At 43.2% G+C, this 19,076-nt stretch overlaps 1 protein-coding gene across 6 annotated transcripts in view; it reads left to right on the top strand.

The window, feature by feature from the left end:
* Window positions 1–1,286: 1,286 nt before the first annotated feature.
* The window catches only part of ATP11A (ATPase phospholipid transporting 11A), a 241,603-nt gene continuing 223,813 nt past the window's right edge, over window positions 1,287–19,076 (top strand). For 3 of the 6 annotated variants that reach the window (XM_077482876.1, XM_077482878.1, XM_077482877.1), the window contains exon 1: window positions 1,287–1,757. In XM_077482876.1, coding sequence (XP_077339002.1) covers window positions 1,719–1,757 — 39 coding nt within the window. In that variant the 5' untranslated portion in view covers window positions 1,287–1,718. The remainder of the gene's footprint in view (window positions 1,758–19,076) is intronic. The other 3 variants (XM_077482875.1, XM_077482874.1, XM_077482879.1) reach the window with 1 other exon arrangement.

Here is a 19,076-nt window from a genome sequence, read left to right as displayed (position 1 = left end):
GAAGCCAATTAAAACCTCTGGCTCTAATCACATGCTTTGAAAAAAAAAACCCTCATTGGAATCCATGCATCCGGTGCCCTCCCTGCGTGTAGATTAGAGGCCGGGCGTATGGATTAGGGGCCGGTGCCCCTGAGCCCCGTATGGACACTGACCTAAGTTGAGAACGCCAAACGCACTGTGTAGCACAAAAGAAAGCACTTGCACCTTTTCAAAAATCGCACCGCACCCTGTTGCATCGATGGGAATAAGTACCATAGAGAATAATGAGATTTCCATTGCCATGTGATGTACAGCAAATCGCAGCAGTGTGAATGGGGGCTCAGATGGGGATTTACTAAAAACTGGAGCAGATGTGCGTGGCAGTCATCTGTTTCTAGCTTTCGTTTCCACAAGATGACGCTGGGAGCTGATTGGTTGCTATACAGAGCTGCTCCAGTTTTAGTAAAAATAAAAGTGATCTGTAGAGTGCAAGCTGGGCTGCCTAGGAGCAGATGTGTCTGGCAACCAATCAGTTTCTAGCTTTAATTTCCAAAGCTTAAGTGAACAAGATGATGCTGGGAGCTGATTGGTTGCTATACAGAGCTGCTCCAGTTTTAGTAAAAATAAAGTGATCTGTAGAGTGCAGGCTGGGATACCTAGGAGCAGATGTTTTTGGCAACCAATCGGCTTCTAGCTTTAATTTCCAAAGCTTAAGTGAACAAGATGATGCTGGAAGCTGATTGGTTGGCATTCAGAGCTGCTCCAATTTTAGTAAAAATAAAAGTGATCTATAGAGTGCAACGTGGGCTGCCTAGGAGCAGATGTGTGTGGCAACCAATCAGCTTCTAGCTTTAATTTCCAAAGCTTAAGTGAACAAGAAGATGCTGGGAGCTGATTGATTATCATACAGAGCTGCTCCAGTTTTAGTAAAAATAAAAGTGATCTGCAGAGTGCACGCTGTGGTGTGACAATCCGAGCTCTTTTCTAGCCAGCTGGATGAGTAAGTCGCCCGGCGAGATATAAATAGCACAGGATGCCAGCACTGGAGCAGATTGATGAAAAGAAATAGGGAGGGAGGGAGGCAGGCAGGCGGGGGGAGGGGGCGTGTCCACTCACAGGGGAGGTGAGCAGTGTAAAGTGACAGAACTGACAGAAGGGGAGGCGAGCAGAGTAAGGGGGCGGGGCGTGCAGGCTCGGCAATGACTGGCAGCGAGGGATCAGAGACAAGGCGAAAAGGTAGAAGGGGAGGCTAGGAAGAGGGGAGGAGTGTAGACAGAGGGGCGTATCCCGAAGTGAGGGCTGGGAGGGGCTGTGTGACATGAGACGGGAGGGGTGTGAGTGTGTGGAAGAGGGAACTGATCATCAAAGAGAAACAAGCATCTAGTTGGAAATCCACAGGAAGGGGGGCAAAGCCGAATGATTCCACTGACACTGCCCACTCGAGACACAGCAACACCAAACACACACATCGGGCCAATCTCAGCAAGGAAATCCCCAATGAGAGAGCCAGCGATCAATACATGGAGTGGACATAATAGAAGCATTGACGATCGGCACTTGTTAACAAACACACAGCCCATGTGAAGCCTCCCCATCCATCCATCCATCCATCCATCCTGTAGATATAAGGAGACCAGCCTTCCATGTGTGACTACACACCGAGATAACACATCCTTCCCAGCCAGCCGGTGTATGGAAGGAAGGAGGCAGAGGAGGTGTCAGGACAGCTGTCACTAGCCATGGATTGCAGCCTGCTCAGGAGCCTCATCAACAGATATGTAAGTCCTCATCACTGATCTGTGTGTGTGTGGCCATGGCACCTTCCTATGTCTCTTATCTGTGTGTACAGGAGAACCTTATCAGTAAGAGGTGTAAGAGCTGATATAACACTGCTATAAACAGGGCAAATCCATTCCAATATCGCTCAACTTTTCCACATATGATTTATGAAGTGCGAGGATGGTGCTTGTTACTTTTATATGGACTAGAGCAATGTGTACATACAGTCATTATTACACTTTTTTTTTTTTTTTTTTTTTTTTAGCTCACCAGTGGTGACCGATGACTTCTAGTGCCCATACACAGGCTGATTTTATGATCTGATAGACGTGTGATTAAGTGAACAGATCAAGTTTGCAAGCGATCAAATAGTTTTATCTTCCATCTGATAGATTTATAGAGACCCTGCACACATCCGTTTATTTCTTGTTAATCCAATCAATGTAAAATTTGATCAAAATGATCAGATCTGCAAAACAATTGAATGACTGCTCTATCAATAGATTTAGACTACATTTCAATAGATTCAATCAGAATCGATCAGCCCAGGGAAGAATATTCTCAATTGCTTTGCATCAATCGGATACTGTATTAATGAATACTTTTAAGTTTCTATTGTATCTTAATTATTGATCAAAATCCACTTCTCTGTGTGTGGCATATCGATCAGATTTATATATATATATATATATATATATATATATATATATATTATAATATGCCACACACAGGGAAGTGGATTTTTAAGTGTATGTGTGTGTGTGTATGTATATATATACATATATGTGTGTGTGTGTGTATATATGTGTATATATATATATATATATATATATATATATATATATATACACACACACTTAAAAATCCACTTCCCTGTGTGTGGCATATTATTATATAATCATCTGATCGATATGCCACACACAGGGAAGTGGATTTTGATCAATAATTAAGATACAATAGTAACTTAAAAGTGTGTATGTATATATATATATATATATATATATATATATATACACACACACACACACACACACACACACACACACACACACACACACACACACACACACACACACACACACTTGCCTAAACTATTCAGTCAATCTCTGCCCAATCAAATTTGAGTGGGTTGGCCAGGTCCAAAAAATTATCGATCACTTTGCATTAGTGGGCAAACTTCCCTGTGTGTGGCATGCTGAGCAGATGGGTTGTCAACTGTATGTACTATGATGACTTACCTAAACCATCCAATCAATCAAATTGAGTAGGTTGGCCAGGTTCAAAACTTTATCGATTACTTTGCATCAGTAGCCAAACTTCCCTGTGTGTGTGACATGCTGATCAGATGGGTTGTCCGCTGTATGTATTATGATGACTTGCCTAAACTGTCCTGTCAATCGCTATCCAATCCAGTCCATTAAATTGAGTGGGTTGGCCAGGTCTGAAAATGTATCTATCACTTTGCATCGGTGGGCAAACTTCCCTGTGTGTGGCATATAGATCAGATGGGTTGTCAGCTATAGATTGATTGATTCTTATCGGGAGAAATAAATAAATTGATCAATTATCAATGTGTATTAGCCACCATTGGGCTCAACACATATTTACAATCTAACTGTACAATCAAATTTAGATCTACCTAGACTATGTAATATGATTATGACTAAACGATCCAATCAAGCTGTCTACAATCAAATTGAGTGGATTGGCCAGGTCCGAAACTGATCGATCGCTTTGCATTAGTGGGCAGCACTTCCCTGTGTTTGGCATGCCAATCGGATGGGTTGTCAACTATAGATCAATTATTCTTATCAGGAGAGATCACTTGGGAAATAAAGTGTGATGGCCACCATTGGGCTCACCCCATGCTTACAATTTAATTGTACAACCAACTTGAGATCTACCAAACCTATGTAATACGAGGACTTGCCTTAACTATCCAATCAGTCACATTGATTGGCCAGGTCTGAAAATGATTGATTACTTTGCTTCAGTGGACAACACTGACATGCTTTGTTCATTAATATGATCATATTTCGATTGATCAGATTGTGAGATTACATAGTGAAAATAGAGATGTGCTCAAAAACTTTTGATCATAAATTTTTAAGATTGTATCTTAAAGTGGTTGTAAACTCTTCCATATACTCAGTGAAGTGACTGGCTTCAGGTGATGCACAGACAGGAAACAAATCCGCCTACATAAGTTGTACCTGTTTATCTATAGCTGTCTATTACCTACATCCATTCAAAGTGTTCACCCATCTCCTACGCTGGCTACCTTTTAGGTGACCCCTGAAATCTCATCTCTTCATGGAAAAGCCTATCGCGCCTCCAACTAATCTTTTATCTCTTCCACCAACTCATCCTCCACAGTTATAACTTTCTGTACCAATTGCCAGTGTCACACCCTATTAGATTGTAAGCTCTTATGAGCAGGGCCCTTTGTGTACGGGCCATAACCCCTCTTGTATTTTAACGGTACTGTCTCCCCTTTTATATTGTAAAGGGCTGCGTAACGTTGGCGCTATATAAATCCTGTATGATAATAATAGTAAAGTGCAGAATTTACACAGGATCTCTCAGCTTTGAAAAGCAGGGAGTGGAGAGCTGTAGTTACACACTGTACAAGAGCTCTGAGAGCTGATTGGAGGAAAGGGACACACTTCCTGCACACAGGAAGAGAGCTGAGGCTGTCACTCACAGGATGTGCCCTCCCCTGTCACCTTTTTTCTTTTGGTGTCAGGAAAACTTGTCCGAAGTGATTCATGCTGATATCAGAGGAATGAAGTAGCGGACGGAAATGACACTTAGTGCTCTGGATTGCGACAAGCACACACTATATAGAGGGATATGTTCCTATTTCATGTCTGAGGCTTAGAACCGCTTTAATATTTTGATTAGAATAATTTCCCCCATGTGTGGCATATTCGTTGAATGAGTTGTGAACTACAGATTGTTTATTCCTTTCAGAAGAGATCAATTGGAAAAAGAAATCTCATTTATCAAAGTATATGGCCACCATTGGGCTCATCGCACACGTACAGTCTAATGTCGCGTACACACGGTCAGATTTTCCGACGGAAAATGTTCAATGTGATGTCAGAAATTCTGACCGTGTGTAGGCTTCATCGGATATTTTCTATCGGAATTTCCGACACACAAAATTTGAGATCTGGATCTCAACTTTTCCGACCAACAAAATCCGTTGTCGGAAATTCCGATTGTTTGTACACAATCCTGACGCACAAAGTTCCACACATGCTGGGAATCAAGTAGAAGAGCCGCACTGGCTATTGAACTTCGATTTTTCTCGGCTCGTCGTACATCACTGCGTTCTTGATGTTCGGAATTTCCGACAACATTGTGTGACCATGTGTATGCAAGACAAGCTTGCCATGGATTTTGTTGTCGGAATGTCCGATCGTGTGTACAATCCACTTTAGATCTACCAAAGCTATATAGTATGAGGACCTACCTAAACTAGCCAACCAATCACAGTAAAATCAGGTGCACTACACTACACTACATAGTTGTCGATAGAGCTGATGGAGATTGTACCATGTATGGTGAGTTTTATGTGTGGCTTTGATGTCCTGTTAATGTGTTTTCTATAGCTCATTACAGGCATTTATTACTCTTTGCTCTCCTAGACTTCTGATTGGTCCATGAAGAATCTATAGCCTGTACACATTCATCAAGAGACAAGTAAAAACATGTACAAATATGTCACAATATTCCTTCCTAGAGCTAAACAGCTGAAATAGTTTAACAACAGAGGTACGGATGTATATCATCTGTGTGTACGGCTTCCTGTGTGATCCACTTTCATGTTTACAGGAATAATATCAGAGATGTATGATCAATGTTCTTTATGTAAGGCTCAGGGGAACTAAAGCTGGCCATACACCATACAATTTTCTTATTCAATTTTCTGTAGATTTACCTTCAACTATGTAGTGTAAGGGCCTGCTTGATTGCATACAAATTGAAAATGTTTAGGTTTGACCTCATATTAGATGGTTTTGGTAAATCTAAAGGAAAATTGTACAAGAAATTTGTATAATGTATGGCCAGCTTAACCTTCTGGCTGCAGTGTGTGCCTAGGTAAGAATGTCATATATATATATATATATATATATATTATAATATCATTTTTTTTTTTTTTTTGGGTGATTTCCACCTGATGATGATGATTTTAAACACAGCAACAGTTCTATTTTCCTTTCTGACTTGGAGATCTCTGCAGACTTCCCCCCATTCTGGGCAAACAATGGTTTCCTTGTGTTTTTCATTCTGGCCGCTAAAATGTGATTCCTCACAAGGTGCCTCAAGTCTTATGATTTGTATTAACGTGACCGCTCTGCTTTCACCACTCTTCACAATCACCAAAATATTATTTTCATCATAATTTGCATAATCTATTTCCCGCAAATTGAATTTAGAGAAAGTGTCAGGCGTACCACATATACAGTAGTTTATTAATGAACTTTCAGATCAACGTAGTATAGTAAAAATTTAATTATTAATTGTCAACGAAACAATATATATTATATAGACGTGACGTGTAAAGATCGGTGTAAAAAGGGTGTATTCCTAAAATAGATGAGCATGCGTTCTTATTTAGGAAATATACTATTTCCAAAAGTATTGGGACACCTGCCTTTACACACATTAACTTTTTTTTGACAATCGTTTTTATTGAAATTTTTGTTTTTGCATACATGCAACAAAACAAACATAAAATAAGAAGAAAGAAATAAAAACTATATCAAGAAAATAGCGGTGTAAAATACACCTACACATGTTAAGTTTAATGGCATCCCAGTCTAAGGCTGGATTCACACCTATGCAGTTTTAGTGCTTTTTGCATTTTGCAGATTTGCTCTACTGTCCATTTAACATGGTTTCCTATGGAACACGTTCTGTAGTGCAAATCTGCAGAAAGAACTAAAAATGCATAGGTGTCAATCCAGCCTCCGGGTCCGTATACACGATATGAAAATCGGATGAAAATTTTTTGTACAAGCTGTCTGCTGATTTTTGGATCGTTAGTACGGTAATTTCGACAGCCGCTTTCGCTTTTTCATCAGACAAAAGCTGGATGTGCAGACTAAAGCCCCATACACACTATCAGTTTTTCTGCTGAGTTTTTCCTTCAGATTTACCAAAACCATGTAATACAAGGGCCTGCCTGATTGCATACACATTGAAACTCCTAAGGTTTGACCTCATATTATATGGTTTTGGTAAATCTGAAGGAAAAACTGATAGTGTGTATGGGGCTTTAGGCCCCTTTCACACGGGACGGATCAGTAATGATCCACCCCGTGATGATCCGCTTGCTCAACGGACGTTTGGTTGTCGGGAAATGTAAGCGTATGCACAATGCTTTCGTCGGTAGGGTTCAATATTTAGTTGGCCCATCCTTTGTAGCTCTACTAGCTTCAGCTCTTCTGGGAAGGCTGTCCACAAGGTTTGTGTCTATGGGAATGTTTGGCCATTCTTCCAGAAGCGTATTTGTAACGTCAGGCATGTTGAAGGAGAAGGCCTGGTTTGCAGTCTCCACTCTAATTAATTCATCCCAAAGGTGTTCTATCAGGTTTAGGTCAGGACTCGTTACAGACCAGTCAGGTTCCTCCACCCCACAGTTGCTCATCCGTGTCTTTATGGACCTTGCTTTGTGCACTGGTGCGCAGTCATGTTGGAACAGGAAGGGGCCATCCCCAAACTGTTCCCACAAAGTTGGGAGCCTGAAATTGTTAAAAATGTCTTGGTATGCTGACTGCTTGGAACTAAGCGGCCAAGCCAAACCCCTGAAAAACAACCCTTCACCATAACCCCCCTTCCACCAAATGATTTGGACCAGTGCACAAAGCAAGGTTCATAAAGACAAGGATGAGCGAGTTTGGGATGGAGGAACTTGACTGGCCTGCACAGAGTCCTGACCTCACCCTGTTAGAACACCTTTTGGGATTAATTACAGCAGAGACTACGAGCCGGCCTTCTCGTCCAACATCAGTGCCTGACCTCACAAATTCACTTCTGGAAGAATGGTCAGAACATTCCCATAGACACACTCCTAAACCTTGTAGACAGCCTTCCCAGAAGAGTTGAAGCTGTTATAGCTGCAAAGGGTGGGCAAACTAAATATTGAACCCAACGGACTAAGATTGGGATGCCATTAAACTTCATGTCCTTGTAAAGGCAGGTGTCCCAATACTTTTGGCAATATAGTGTAGATAGGGTGACAGATCATGCCGCAGCGTGGCCGGTTCTGGGGAGGACATATGACGTCCACCCTGAAATAGAGCAGCCTCGCCCAGCCATCATTGTACTACAGGTCAGACGGGAACTAGTTAAACCAGAGTTTAGTGTCACCTTAAAGCTAAAATAGTATATTGTGTATCAATCACCTTAGTCCTCAGTCTTGATTTCAAACCTCTCTTCCTAAGCCATCTGCAGTATAATGAACCAAAGTCACAGGTTCCTTTATGAGCCAAGCTCATTTCCTGCCCTGGCGACCAGACATTTTTCCCTGCTTGATATCTTTCTGGGCACTGGTCCTCTCACTGCCACCAAGCCTGTGGAGCCTAAAAGAGGAGCTGGCCACTGTAAGTGTATCTAAGCTGGGGGAAAATTCCCTAGTGGCCTTTAGTAAATCAATCCCTGTGAGTCATTGGCCTAGCCCTAGATTGAATACAGTGCATATAAAAAGTCTACACACCCCTGTTAAAATGTCAGGTTTCTGTGATGTAAAAAAAATGAGACACAGATAAATCATTTCAGAACTTTTTCCACCTTTTAGTGTGGCCTATAAACTGTACAACTCAGTTGAACAACAAACTGAAATCTTTTAGGTGTAATAAAAAAAACTAAAATAATACGGTTGCATAAGTGTGTACACTACACTAATACTTTGTTGAAGCACCCCTTGACTTGGCTCTTTGCAAAAACACTCCAAGTCTGTCAGATTGCGAGGGCATCTCCTGTGCACAGCCCTCTTCAAATCACCCCACAGATTTTCAATGGGATTCAGGTCTGGGCTCTGGCTGGGCCATTGCAAAACTTGAATTTTCTTCTGATGAAGCCATTCTTTTGTTGATTTGGATGGATGCTTTGGGTCGTTGTCATGCTGAAAGATGAAGTTCCTCCTTAATGTTCAGCTTTCTAGCAGAAGCCTGAATGTTTTGTGCCAATATCGACTGGTATTTGGAACTGTTCATATGTTTTTTATATATGTGTGTGTGTCTGTGTGTCTGTGTCTGTGTGTGTGTATGTGTATATATATATATATATATATATATATATATATATATATATATATATATATATATATATATATATATATATATATATAATATTATAATTTTTTTTTTTTTTTTTTCATATTCTCACACACATACGTGTGTGTGTGTATTATGAAAAATCATTATGCTAGTAGGTCAGTATGATAAATGATCCCTTATTCTAATTTTTTTTACTTTGGTCTTCTGCGGAATTGACATTACCAGGCCTGCACAGACGGATTTATGGAACAGACACTACAGTGAATGGTTATTTTAGGAAACTCTGCAAAGTAATTTTAAATCAATATTCCTCCAGTATTAAAAATAGCATGATGCAGAACTATGGCTAAAGCTAGCTATTGGTACCGACGGCATGTTTGGTAGAAAGGCACATGTTTGTATAACATAATAACTGTTTGTATAAACTGTTTGTATAACATAACTCATTTAATTACACAAACCAATTTTTATATAAGACATACAGAATTCACCATCGGTCAGGAGTCCAAAGGAGGGGGGTGACTCTTTAGGTAGGGGACCATTGTGTACAGATCCTTCCCCCTGGATTATTGGCCACAAAGCTGAAACTCATTACTACCATGGGATTGTCATGTGGTTGTCTATGCAATCATTGCCGATGAGTGATGAATAGGTTTTCTTGTTAGAAGCCTAGCAAATGTTAAAGGCAGCCTTACTGATTGTGGGATCTCCGCATTAATGGTCAGGAGCTTGTGGAGGAATTTAAAAAAACACATGATGTACATAGTAGACGTGAAGTGAATGTGGGTTTAGAAACCATTTAGAAAATGTCACAGATTCCATCCCTTCCTCGTTTCGTGGAAAAAGTGTTTTATTATTGGCCACATTAATTTTTGAGACATATTGCATTATCGCCCATATTTGTGCAGACAGGAAATGAGATGAAATCTCCTCAACTGTGTCACACAGAAAAATAAATAAAATAAATGACACACATTCTATCCTCACTTACTTAAAAAACTTTTTTTTTTTTTTTTGTATTCTTTTATATAACCAATTTTTATATTGGTCAGTGGCAAAAGTTTTTTACAGTGCCTGCAAAGCTGTAATATGGTTCAATAATCTTTTGCAGAAGTACAGTTATTTTCAACATCGTAACATACAGCACTTGCGTATACATGCAGGTATTCCGAAAGCTGAATTGTAAATTCTTTTAGTTGGCCTAACACTTATGCATAGTGATAATACACGGTAACATGCATGTTTTACTAGCTTAAAGCGGAGCTCCACCCTAAAGTGGAGCTTCCGCTCATTGAAACCCTCCCCCCCCTCTGGCGCCACAATTGGCACCTTTCAGGGGAAAGGGGGGTACAGGTACCTGTACAGTACAGGTATCTGCACCCACTTCCGGCATAGATATCTGCAGAATCTATGCCCCTTTCCGCAGAATCTACGCCCCTTTCCGCAGGTCCCCCGCTGTCTGCTGGGAAACACACGGATCCCAGAGACAGCGGGGACCATCCTTATTACGCAGCGCGACTCGTGCATGCGCAGTAGGGAACCGGGAAATGAAGCCGCAAGGCTTCACTTCCTGATTCCCATACCCAAGATGGCGGCGGCAGCACCCGAGAGACGATCGAGAGATCGGCTTCGGTTGCCGACATCGCGGGCGCGCTGGGTGGGTAAGTGTCCTTATTTTAAAAGTCAGCAGCTGCAGTATTTGTAGCTGCTGGCTTTTAAAAAAAAAAAAAAAAAAAAACGGCGGAACTCCCGCTTTAAAATGGGCACTGAGGCTTAAAGCATAACTCTTTTTATATTCCCAGTAAAATATTGTTTGTATAAAGTCAATAGTCACCGTGTGTCAATTCTGCTCATAGGGAACCTCCCTAATGACTTTATATAAATTATATTTTACTGGGAATATAATAAGGGTTATGTTTTAGGCCTCTGTGGTTTTGATGCGCAGGTGCAAAGTATCCCTGTGCTTTTTTTTTTTTAATTAATTTTTATTTGGTAGTTGAGTGTGATTCCCATGTGTAAGGTATACTAATCTATTCCAGCCTATCAGGCTTTTGAAATAATAGGATATAATAAATAAAAATAGGATACTTTTGTACCATTTTTATTTTTTCTGGTGCATTTGCAGTCCATTCAACATGAATGAGCATTCCTAATGCAACAGATGTCATCATGTTGGGCTATCATGTGAGCTCCTCCAAATCTGACTGCTTCACGCTATTGGATTTATGTACAAAAGAAAAACTTGCTGTTCACTTTGTAAGGGAATTTCCCTTAGATTAGTAAATATAGTGAAAATTCAATTTGCAAAGAATATCAAGTAATTTGCAAGGAAAAATATGTAAATATATATTTTTGATTGGATGATGGAAGATATCAGAGCTCTCCCTCATTCATTAAGCTAAGGATAGATTCTTTTGCAAAGTGATCAGCCTTTTGTCTGTGTGTTTGTGAAGCTGAGGCATTCATTGACTGGGCATTTAAACATAGCAAATCAGCAGGGACAGACTGACCATTCGGGTGCTCGGGCACTGCCTGAGGGCCCCATGCCACCAAGGGGCCCCACCAGGGTTGCCAGCCTCAATTAAACCAGGGACAGTATGTCAAAATCTTCTTTTTTTTTTTTTTTTTTTTTTAAATCCCAAGATTATAGCTGCCCCATCTCTCCAATACCTTTCTGTGTGTGTATATGGTGTGTGTATTCTGTGTGTGTGTGTGTGTGTGTATACTGTGTGGCCCCGTAATCTATTGTCTGGGGGCCCCATAATCTTCTCCTATTGCCCGGGGGCCCAATAATCTCCTATTGCCCGAGGGACCCCATGAGTTGTCAGTCCGCCCCTGCAAATCTGTACAGGTGAAAATTATACGCACTGTAAACTTTGCTGCTAAAAACACTCCACAACCTGTCCGTTTGCTATGCAAGCAATTTGGCATATACAGAAGCACCCTATTGCACCTAAAATCCTATTAGGGTCTATGTTGACAGGCTTTTGTTCAGTTTTAGAGGATTTTATATTTCCATACAGGTCTATGGGAAGGCAAAAACCTGCTTGAAACATGTCAAATGCAGGTAAGAAGTGGGGTCCACTGCAAATTTTTGGACAAAAATTTCTTAAAGAGGAAGTAAACCCTTCCAAACAACTTGGACCTATAGGTAAGCCTAGATTAAGGCTTACCTGTAGGTCCAAGCAATATCTCCTAAACCTATATGGTTTAGGAGATATTTGCCCGAAAATGGGCACCGCTGTCTACGGCGCATGCGCCGTAGACAGCGGCGCGCATGCGCACTAAATGCGGCAAATCCAAGAATGGATTTGCCAAATTTGTCGACTCCCGTGCGCATGCGCGGGAGTGACGTCATCGCGGCTTCGCCGTATGACAGCGGCGGAGCTGCGAGGCGCGACTCCCGTGCGCATGCGCGGGAGTGACGTCATCGCGGTTGCGCCGCTGTGATTCGTCGGAGCTGCGAGACGCCACAAGCAACATGGATGCGGCGGACTACAGGGGACAGCGGCGACTTCGCTGGCTCCTGTGTCAGGTAAGTGACACATAATGGACTATTATGCGATGCATAGTAGTCCATTATGCTTTACCTTTGCAGGGAAAAAAAGAGGAAGTAAACCCATCAGGGTTTACTTCCTCTTTAATAAGCTCAGAAGCATTGAAAATGATCCATCAACACAAAAGCAGATCCATCAACACATGCCCTTACAAAAAAAAAAAAAAAAAAATGGGGAAAAATTAGTGTAGTTTCTGATGTTCTGTATTAAGATACAGCGACAGCTTGTCAATATTTTCTGTAAGCATTTTGGCAAATACACAGGTACTCTAATGACTAGGCTGTTGATACAGATGCATAATATCACTTGTTTTTGCCTATAGCTGTGAAAATAGAAATGGCACTGGGAGCAGTTTAATGCTAAACTCCAGCAACCCATATTTTTTGCATACTTAGTTCGGTCCATATATATTTGGACACAGGCACAATTTTCATGCTTTTGGCTCTGTATGCCACCAGAATAAAATGAAAATGAAACAATCCAAATGAATTTGAAGTGCAGACTTTCAGCTTTAATTCAAGGGGTTGAACATAAATATCAAGTACACGTTTTAGTAACTGCAACCATTTTTATACACAAATGTAATCGGACGAATGAATATAATCATAAATAAAATGTTAATTTTAGGCTACTTTCACACTGGCGTTAGCGGTGAAGCGCTGCTATTTTAAGCAGTGCTTTTCGGCCGCTAGCGGGGGCTTTTAACCCCCGCTAGCGACCGAAGAAAGGGTTAGAAGGGCTCGTGTTCGTGTTGCGGCACTGCCCATCCATTTCAATGGGCATATTTTTAGCGCTAAAATGCCTGAAAAGCACCCCAGTGTGAAAGGGGTCTTAGTTTTGCCTTCAGCAAGTGAAATGCATACTCAATTGGGTTGAGATCAGGTGATTGACTCGTCCATTGCAGAATATTCCACTTCTTTTCCTTCAAAAGCTCATGGATTGCTTTTGCGGCTCATATCCATTTTAGAACTATAGCTTGAATATGTTTTAGTCAATACCTGAAAAAAAACTAAAATTGTGCCTGTGTCCAAATATATATGGACCTAACTTTATATTGAGCCCGCTTGGCTTGATGTAAGTATGCATATCTAATATCTTGAGGGCCAGGGGGGAATTCTGTACATTATTGTAGTAGTCTGTGCTACATACAGTGAGAGCCGTGATCTTCTTGGTTTTGTGAGAGTGGCTACCCCACTACACAATGGCCACAGTCGCTTCATCAATACATATGCCATGCCAAGCCTTGTATTTTTTCAGTGAATATAAGTGGTTCTCTGATTAGACAAGTTGGAGATTGCGACATCACCATCCCACCTCTTAGAACTCCTGATCTTCAATGAAAAAATACAAGGCATTCTATGAATGGCAGAGGTGCCAAGCTGGTGCCCCTCTGTGGTCAGCATGCAGAGGGGAAGCCGCTTGCATAGCACCTGGAAGATTTACAGCAAACCCAGCAGATATCAGCTATTCATACTCACATCAAGCCAAGCTGGCCCAATATAAAGCCTAGTACACACGGTGAGATTTTTTTGGACGAGTGATCATCCATTTTTTATTTTTGCATACTAGTTGAAAATTAATAGGTTACTAAAGGACGAAACGTACTGATTAAATGAAAGCCGTACTATCTGGTATCGTACAAGAAAAAAATTCATGTTTGCCCCTTTTGGATAATTTCATATGAAAGCTGTGTACGAACAATCTGATTATCGTACGATTGCTTCGAAAGTGGCATTTTTTTTGTACGATATTCTGATCATGCGTACAAACCTTTAGTCTACAAAAATATAACACCTGCAGTTCAGCTTTAAGTAGTGCATCAGCAGTATTTCACTCTTCCCAACTGTAACTGAAGCCAACTTACACACTGAGGCATATTTACTCCTTAAATTGAGTGATTACTTATTTCACTTATCCATCTGTTACAGAAGAAGAACCCAAACCGCTGTCTTGTGCAGTTAAATATAATCCAAATTTAAATGTATATATGTGGCACTTTGACAGCCAAAGGAAATTGCTAGATTGTTTACATTTCAAAGAAATATTCATTCCATTTGATCATGTATGCAAAGGAAGCTGATTAACATATGACAAACCCACTTATGCAACTCTCGAAACCTCTGGCTCCCAACCTGCAGCCCTAGGGCCGGATGCAGCTCTTTGGTATGTATGTGATGTGATCTTTATACCAGCCTCATATAACATGTTCCCAATTTCATATTGTCTTCTACAGTATATCCCCAGGCTGACTTTTTTGACCCGAAAGTACGGCGTACTTAGAAAGTAGTTTTGCACGCCAATCTTCCCGCCGGACTTGCATTTCGGCGGACAATCCGGCCGTGCATATGCCAGTCTGCCGTACTTTTGAAATGAACTGACTTTTCCCGCCGGAGAAAAGTCCGCTCATTTTGAGCACGTCTCCAGGTAGGCGGGGCCCGCGAAGGATGCGTTGCTGGCCCCGCCACCTGGTATGGACTTAAAGGGGAACCTCGACGCACGAAAAAATCAGCGTGGGGCCCCCCCAGGTCCAAATTAAACCCTTGTCCGAGCACGCTACCCGGCCGGCCAGGAAAGGGGGGACGAGCAAGCGGCCCCCCCTCCTGAGCCGTACCAGGCCGCGTGCCCTCAACACGGGGGTGCCTTGGGGAAGGGGGGGCCGTGCGGCCCCCCGCCCCAAAGCACCTTGTCCCCATGTTGATGAGGACAAGGGCCTCTTCCCGACAACCCTGGCCGTTGGTTGTCGGGGTCTGCGGGCGGGGGGCTTATCAGAATCCGGGAGCCCCCTTTAATAAGGGGGCCCCCAGATACCGGCCCCCACCCTATGTGAATGAGTATGGGGTACAATGTACCCCTCCCCCTTCACCTGTAAAAAAAAAAATAAATACAACACACAAGATAAAATAGTTTATTGCACAGCTCCGGGGGTCTTCCGTCTTCGGGGGTTTTCTCGCCGGACTCCTCCAATATCTTCTGCTAGCTCTTTTACTAGCGGAGGAGCCCGGCTTTCTTCCTTGCCGCAGCCCTCTTCTTCCGACTTCGGGGGTCTTGTCCCCCTCTTCGGTTCTTCTGCTGGGCCACCGCGCCTTCTTCTAGCTCTTTTACGGGCGGTGGCCCAGTCTTCTGTCGCCACTGTCGTCGCCGCCTTCTGTTCTTCTCTTCTTCTTTAGAGGTTGCCTCGTCGCGTCCTCCGCTCACAATGGCTCCGACGCGACGCGCGGCGACTTATATAGGGACATCACCGGATGATGTCCCCGCCCATTATGGTGTCACAGTCCCAGAGGATGATGGGACTGTGACATCATAATAGGCGGGGACATCATCCGGTGATGTCCCTATATAAGTCGCCGCGCGTCGGGTCCGTGCCATTGTGAGCGGGGATGCGACGAGGCAACATCTGAAGAGAAAAACAGAAGAACAGAAGGCGGCGACGACAGTGGCGACAGAAGACTGGGCCACCGCCTGTAAAGGAGCTAGAAGAAGGCGCGGTGGCCCGGCAGAAGAACCGAAGAGGGGGACAAGACCCCCGAAGTCGGAAGAAGAGGGGGGTGGCGAGGAAGAAAGCCGGGCTCCTCCGCTAGTAAAATAGCTAGCAGAAGATATTGGAGGAGTCCGGCGAGAAGACCCCCGAAGACGGAAGACCCCCGGAGCTGTGCAATAAACAATTTTAACCCTTGTGTATTGTGTTTTTTTGTACTTTATTGTACAGGTGAATGGGTAGGGGTACATTGTACCCCTACTCATTCACATAGGGTGGGGGGCTGGTATCCGGGGGCCCCCTTATTAAAGGGGGCTCCCGGATTCCCATAAGCCCCCCGCCCGCAGACCCTGACAACCAACGGCCAGGGTTGTCGGGAAGAGGCCCTTGTCCTCATCAACATGGGGACAAGGTGCTTTGGGGTGGGGGGGCCGCGTGGCCCCCCCTTCCCCAAGGCACCCCCCATGTTGAGGGCACGCGGCCTGGTACGGCTCAGGACGGGGGGCGCTCACTCGTCCCCCGCTTTCCTGGCCTGCCGGGTAGCGTGCTCGGACAAGGGTCTGATGTGGACCGGGGGGGACCCCCACGCCGATTTTTTTTATTTTTTTTGGCGTTGGGGATCCCCTTTAAGTCCATACCAGGTGGCGGGGCCAGCGACGTCTCCTTCACGGGCCCCGCCTACCTGGAGACGCGCTCGAAATGAGCGGACTTTCCTCCGCATGTGTGGGCGAGTCCGTTCACTTTAAAAGTACGGCGGATAGTACGGCGGCCTTAGTACGCCGTATTAGTCCGCTGAAAAAGTGCCGTGTGTGGGCAAGTAGCCCGTTCGGAAAGTCCTGCGGGAAGTCCGCCAGACTAAGTCCGCAGGATAGGCCGGTACGTGTGTACGCGGCATTAGTGATGTCAGGTGCCGCAATTGAGGCCCCCTATGGCTCATAAGTTGACAATCACTACTCTAGACCCTCAAGCTCTGTGAATTTCAAAAATACACTTTCATTGCTTAGTCATAACTAGACTCTCTTGCCTGTTCCCACATAACAAACTGTATTTTCTACATGTACACACATTCTTGTTTAACTCACTAAGTAGCTGGATGAGCTGAGGAGAACAAGACCATAACCTCCAGGTCTCCTTCTTGGTTTTAGCAGCCAACCATACTCTCTTAGTAATGACATGGGTACCAATGGATACCAATTGGCAATGAGTACTCCATACTCATACTTTTAGACCTCTCTGCTACCTTTGACACAGTTAACCACCCACTCCTCCTCAGCAAATTACACTCCCTTGGCCTCCGTGATTTTGCTTTATCCTGGTTGTCCTCCTACTTATCTCTGCGCACTTTCGGTGTCACTTGCAACTCCATCTTCTCCACTCCCCTTCCTCTTTCTGTTGGGGTACCCCAAGGCTCCATTCTTGGGCCTCTTATTCTCACTCTATACCTCTTTCCTGGGCCAGCTGATAACCTCCCATGGCTTCCAATACCACCTCTATGCCGACGACACACAGATCTATCTCTCCACTCCTCAACTCACCCCCTCAATCTCCCCACGGATCTCAAACTTGCTGAATGACATATCGATATGTATGTCACACCACTTCCTCAAACTCAATCTTTCGAAAACTGAGCTTGTTATATTTCCTCCTTCACGGTCCCCCCCCCCCCCCCCCCCCGTGACTTCACCATTAATATCAACAGCACAACCATTGGTCCCTCCACATATGCCAGGGTCCTTGGTGTAATCCTTGACTCTGACCTCTCCTTCAGCCCCCATATCCAATCACTGGCTAAATCCTGCCGCCTTAACCTCAACATCTCCAGAATTCGACCCTTCCTGACTAATGACACCACAAAGCAACTTATTCACTCCTTGATTATTTCCCGCCTTGACTACTGCAACTCTCTCCTTAATGGCCTACCCTTATGCAGGCTATCCCCCCTTCAGTCTATTATGAATTCTGCTGCTAGACTAATACACCTCACTAACATATCTATGACTGTTGCTCCTCTCTGCCAATCCCTTCACTGGCTCCCCCTACCTCATTGTGTAAAATTCAAAATGCTAACCATAACATACAAGGCCTTTCACAATATCACCCCATCTACATCTGCAGATATCGCCCAAATCATCCACTCCGCTCCTCCCAGGACCTCCTGCTCTGTAGCTTCCTTGTTACCTCCTCCCATGCTCGCTTCAAGACTTCTCCAGAGCCTTTCCCATCCTCTGGAACTCCCTGCTCCAGAAAAATTCAACGTGCTTGTTTTATCGATGGATTCACTTAGGTTCAATCAGCGTGCCCATACATGGTTTGAACCGTCTATGGCCAGTTTTAATCATTGAATTAAAAGGAGCCATTTTAGGGTGTTGTGTCATACATGTAATAAAGGATATCAAGAAGGACTAGGGATCTTTTGCACAAAATGGAAGTGTTGAGTGTTCTTAGTAAAGGATCCAGCAATGAAGAGGCACTTGGGGATGCAGGTCAGTTAGTGTGTGATGCAAACTCATTACAAGTTCAGTCAGTTCTCCACGAGAAAGAGGAGAACCGTGAAGAAAACAGAGTTCAGTCATTGAATGTAAAACATTATTAACTTCCTGAAAGGATACAGTGTAACAAATATGTTGGCTTCTCATTTTGACATTTTCATAAACTCATAACCAATATCACATCATCTCTCTCTTTTTTTTTTTTATTACCTACATTACCACTTGACCTCTGGAAGATTTACCTCCCCTTCATGACTAGGCCATTTTTTGCGATATGGCACTGCCTTACTTTAACTGACAATTGCGTGGTCATGCAACACTGTGCCCAGATAAAATTTATGTAATTTTTAATTAAAGTCATTTTAATTAAAGCGAATCTTCATAAAATGTATTGAAGATTCTCAACTTCTTCAGTAAATTAGCCTCAAGGCCTCTGCCAAACAGTAGCCACTACCCTTTTCCAACATTTTTTCCCAGTCCATGGACCATATGAAAAGGCAGCCTACTC

The sequence above is a fragment of the Lithobates pipiens genome, unplaced genomic scaffold, assembly GCF_037356315.1.
Source record: "Lithobates pipiens isolate NorthernLeopardFrog02 unplaced genomic scaffold, aLitPip1_a1.2 Scaffold_16, whole genome shotgun sequence".
Taxonomy (NCBI): domain Eukaryota; kingdom Metazoa; phylum Chordata; class Amphibia; order Anura; family Ranidae; genus Lithobates; species Lithobates pipiens.
This window is presented reverse-complemented; position numbering and strand designations above follow the sequence as displayed.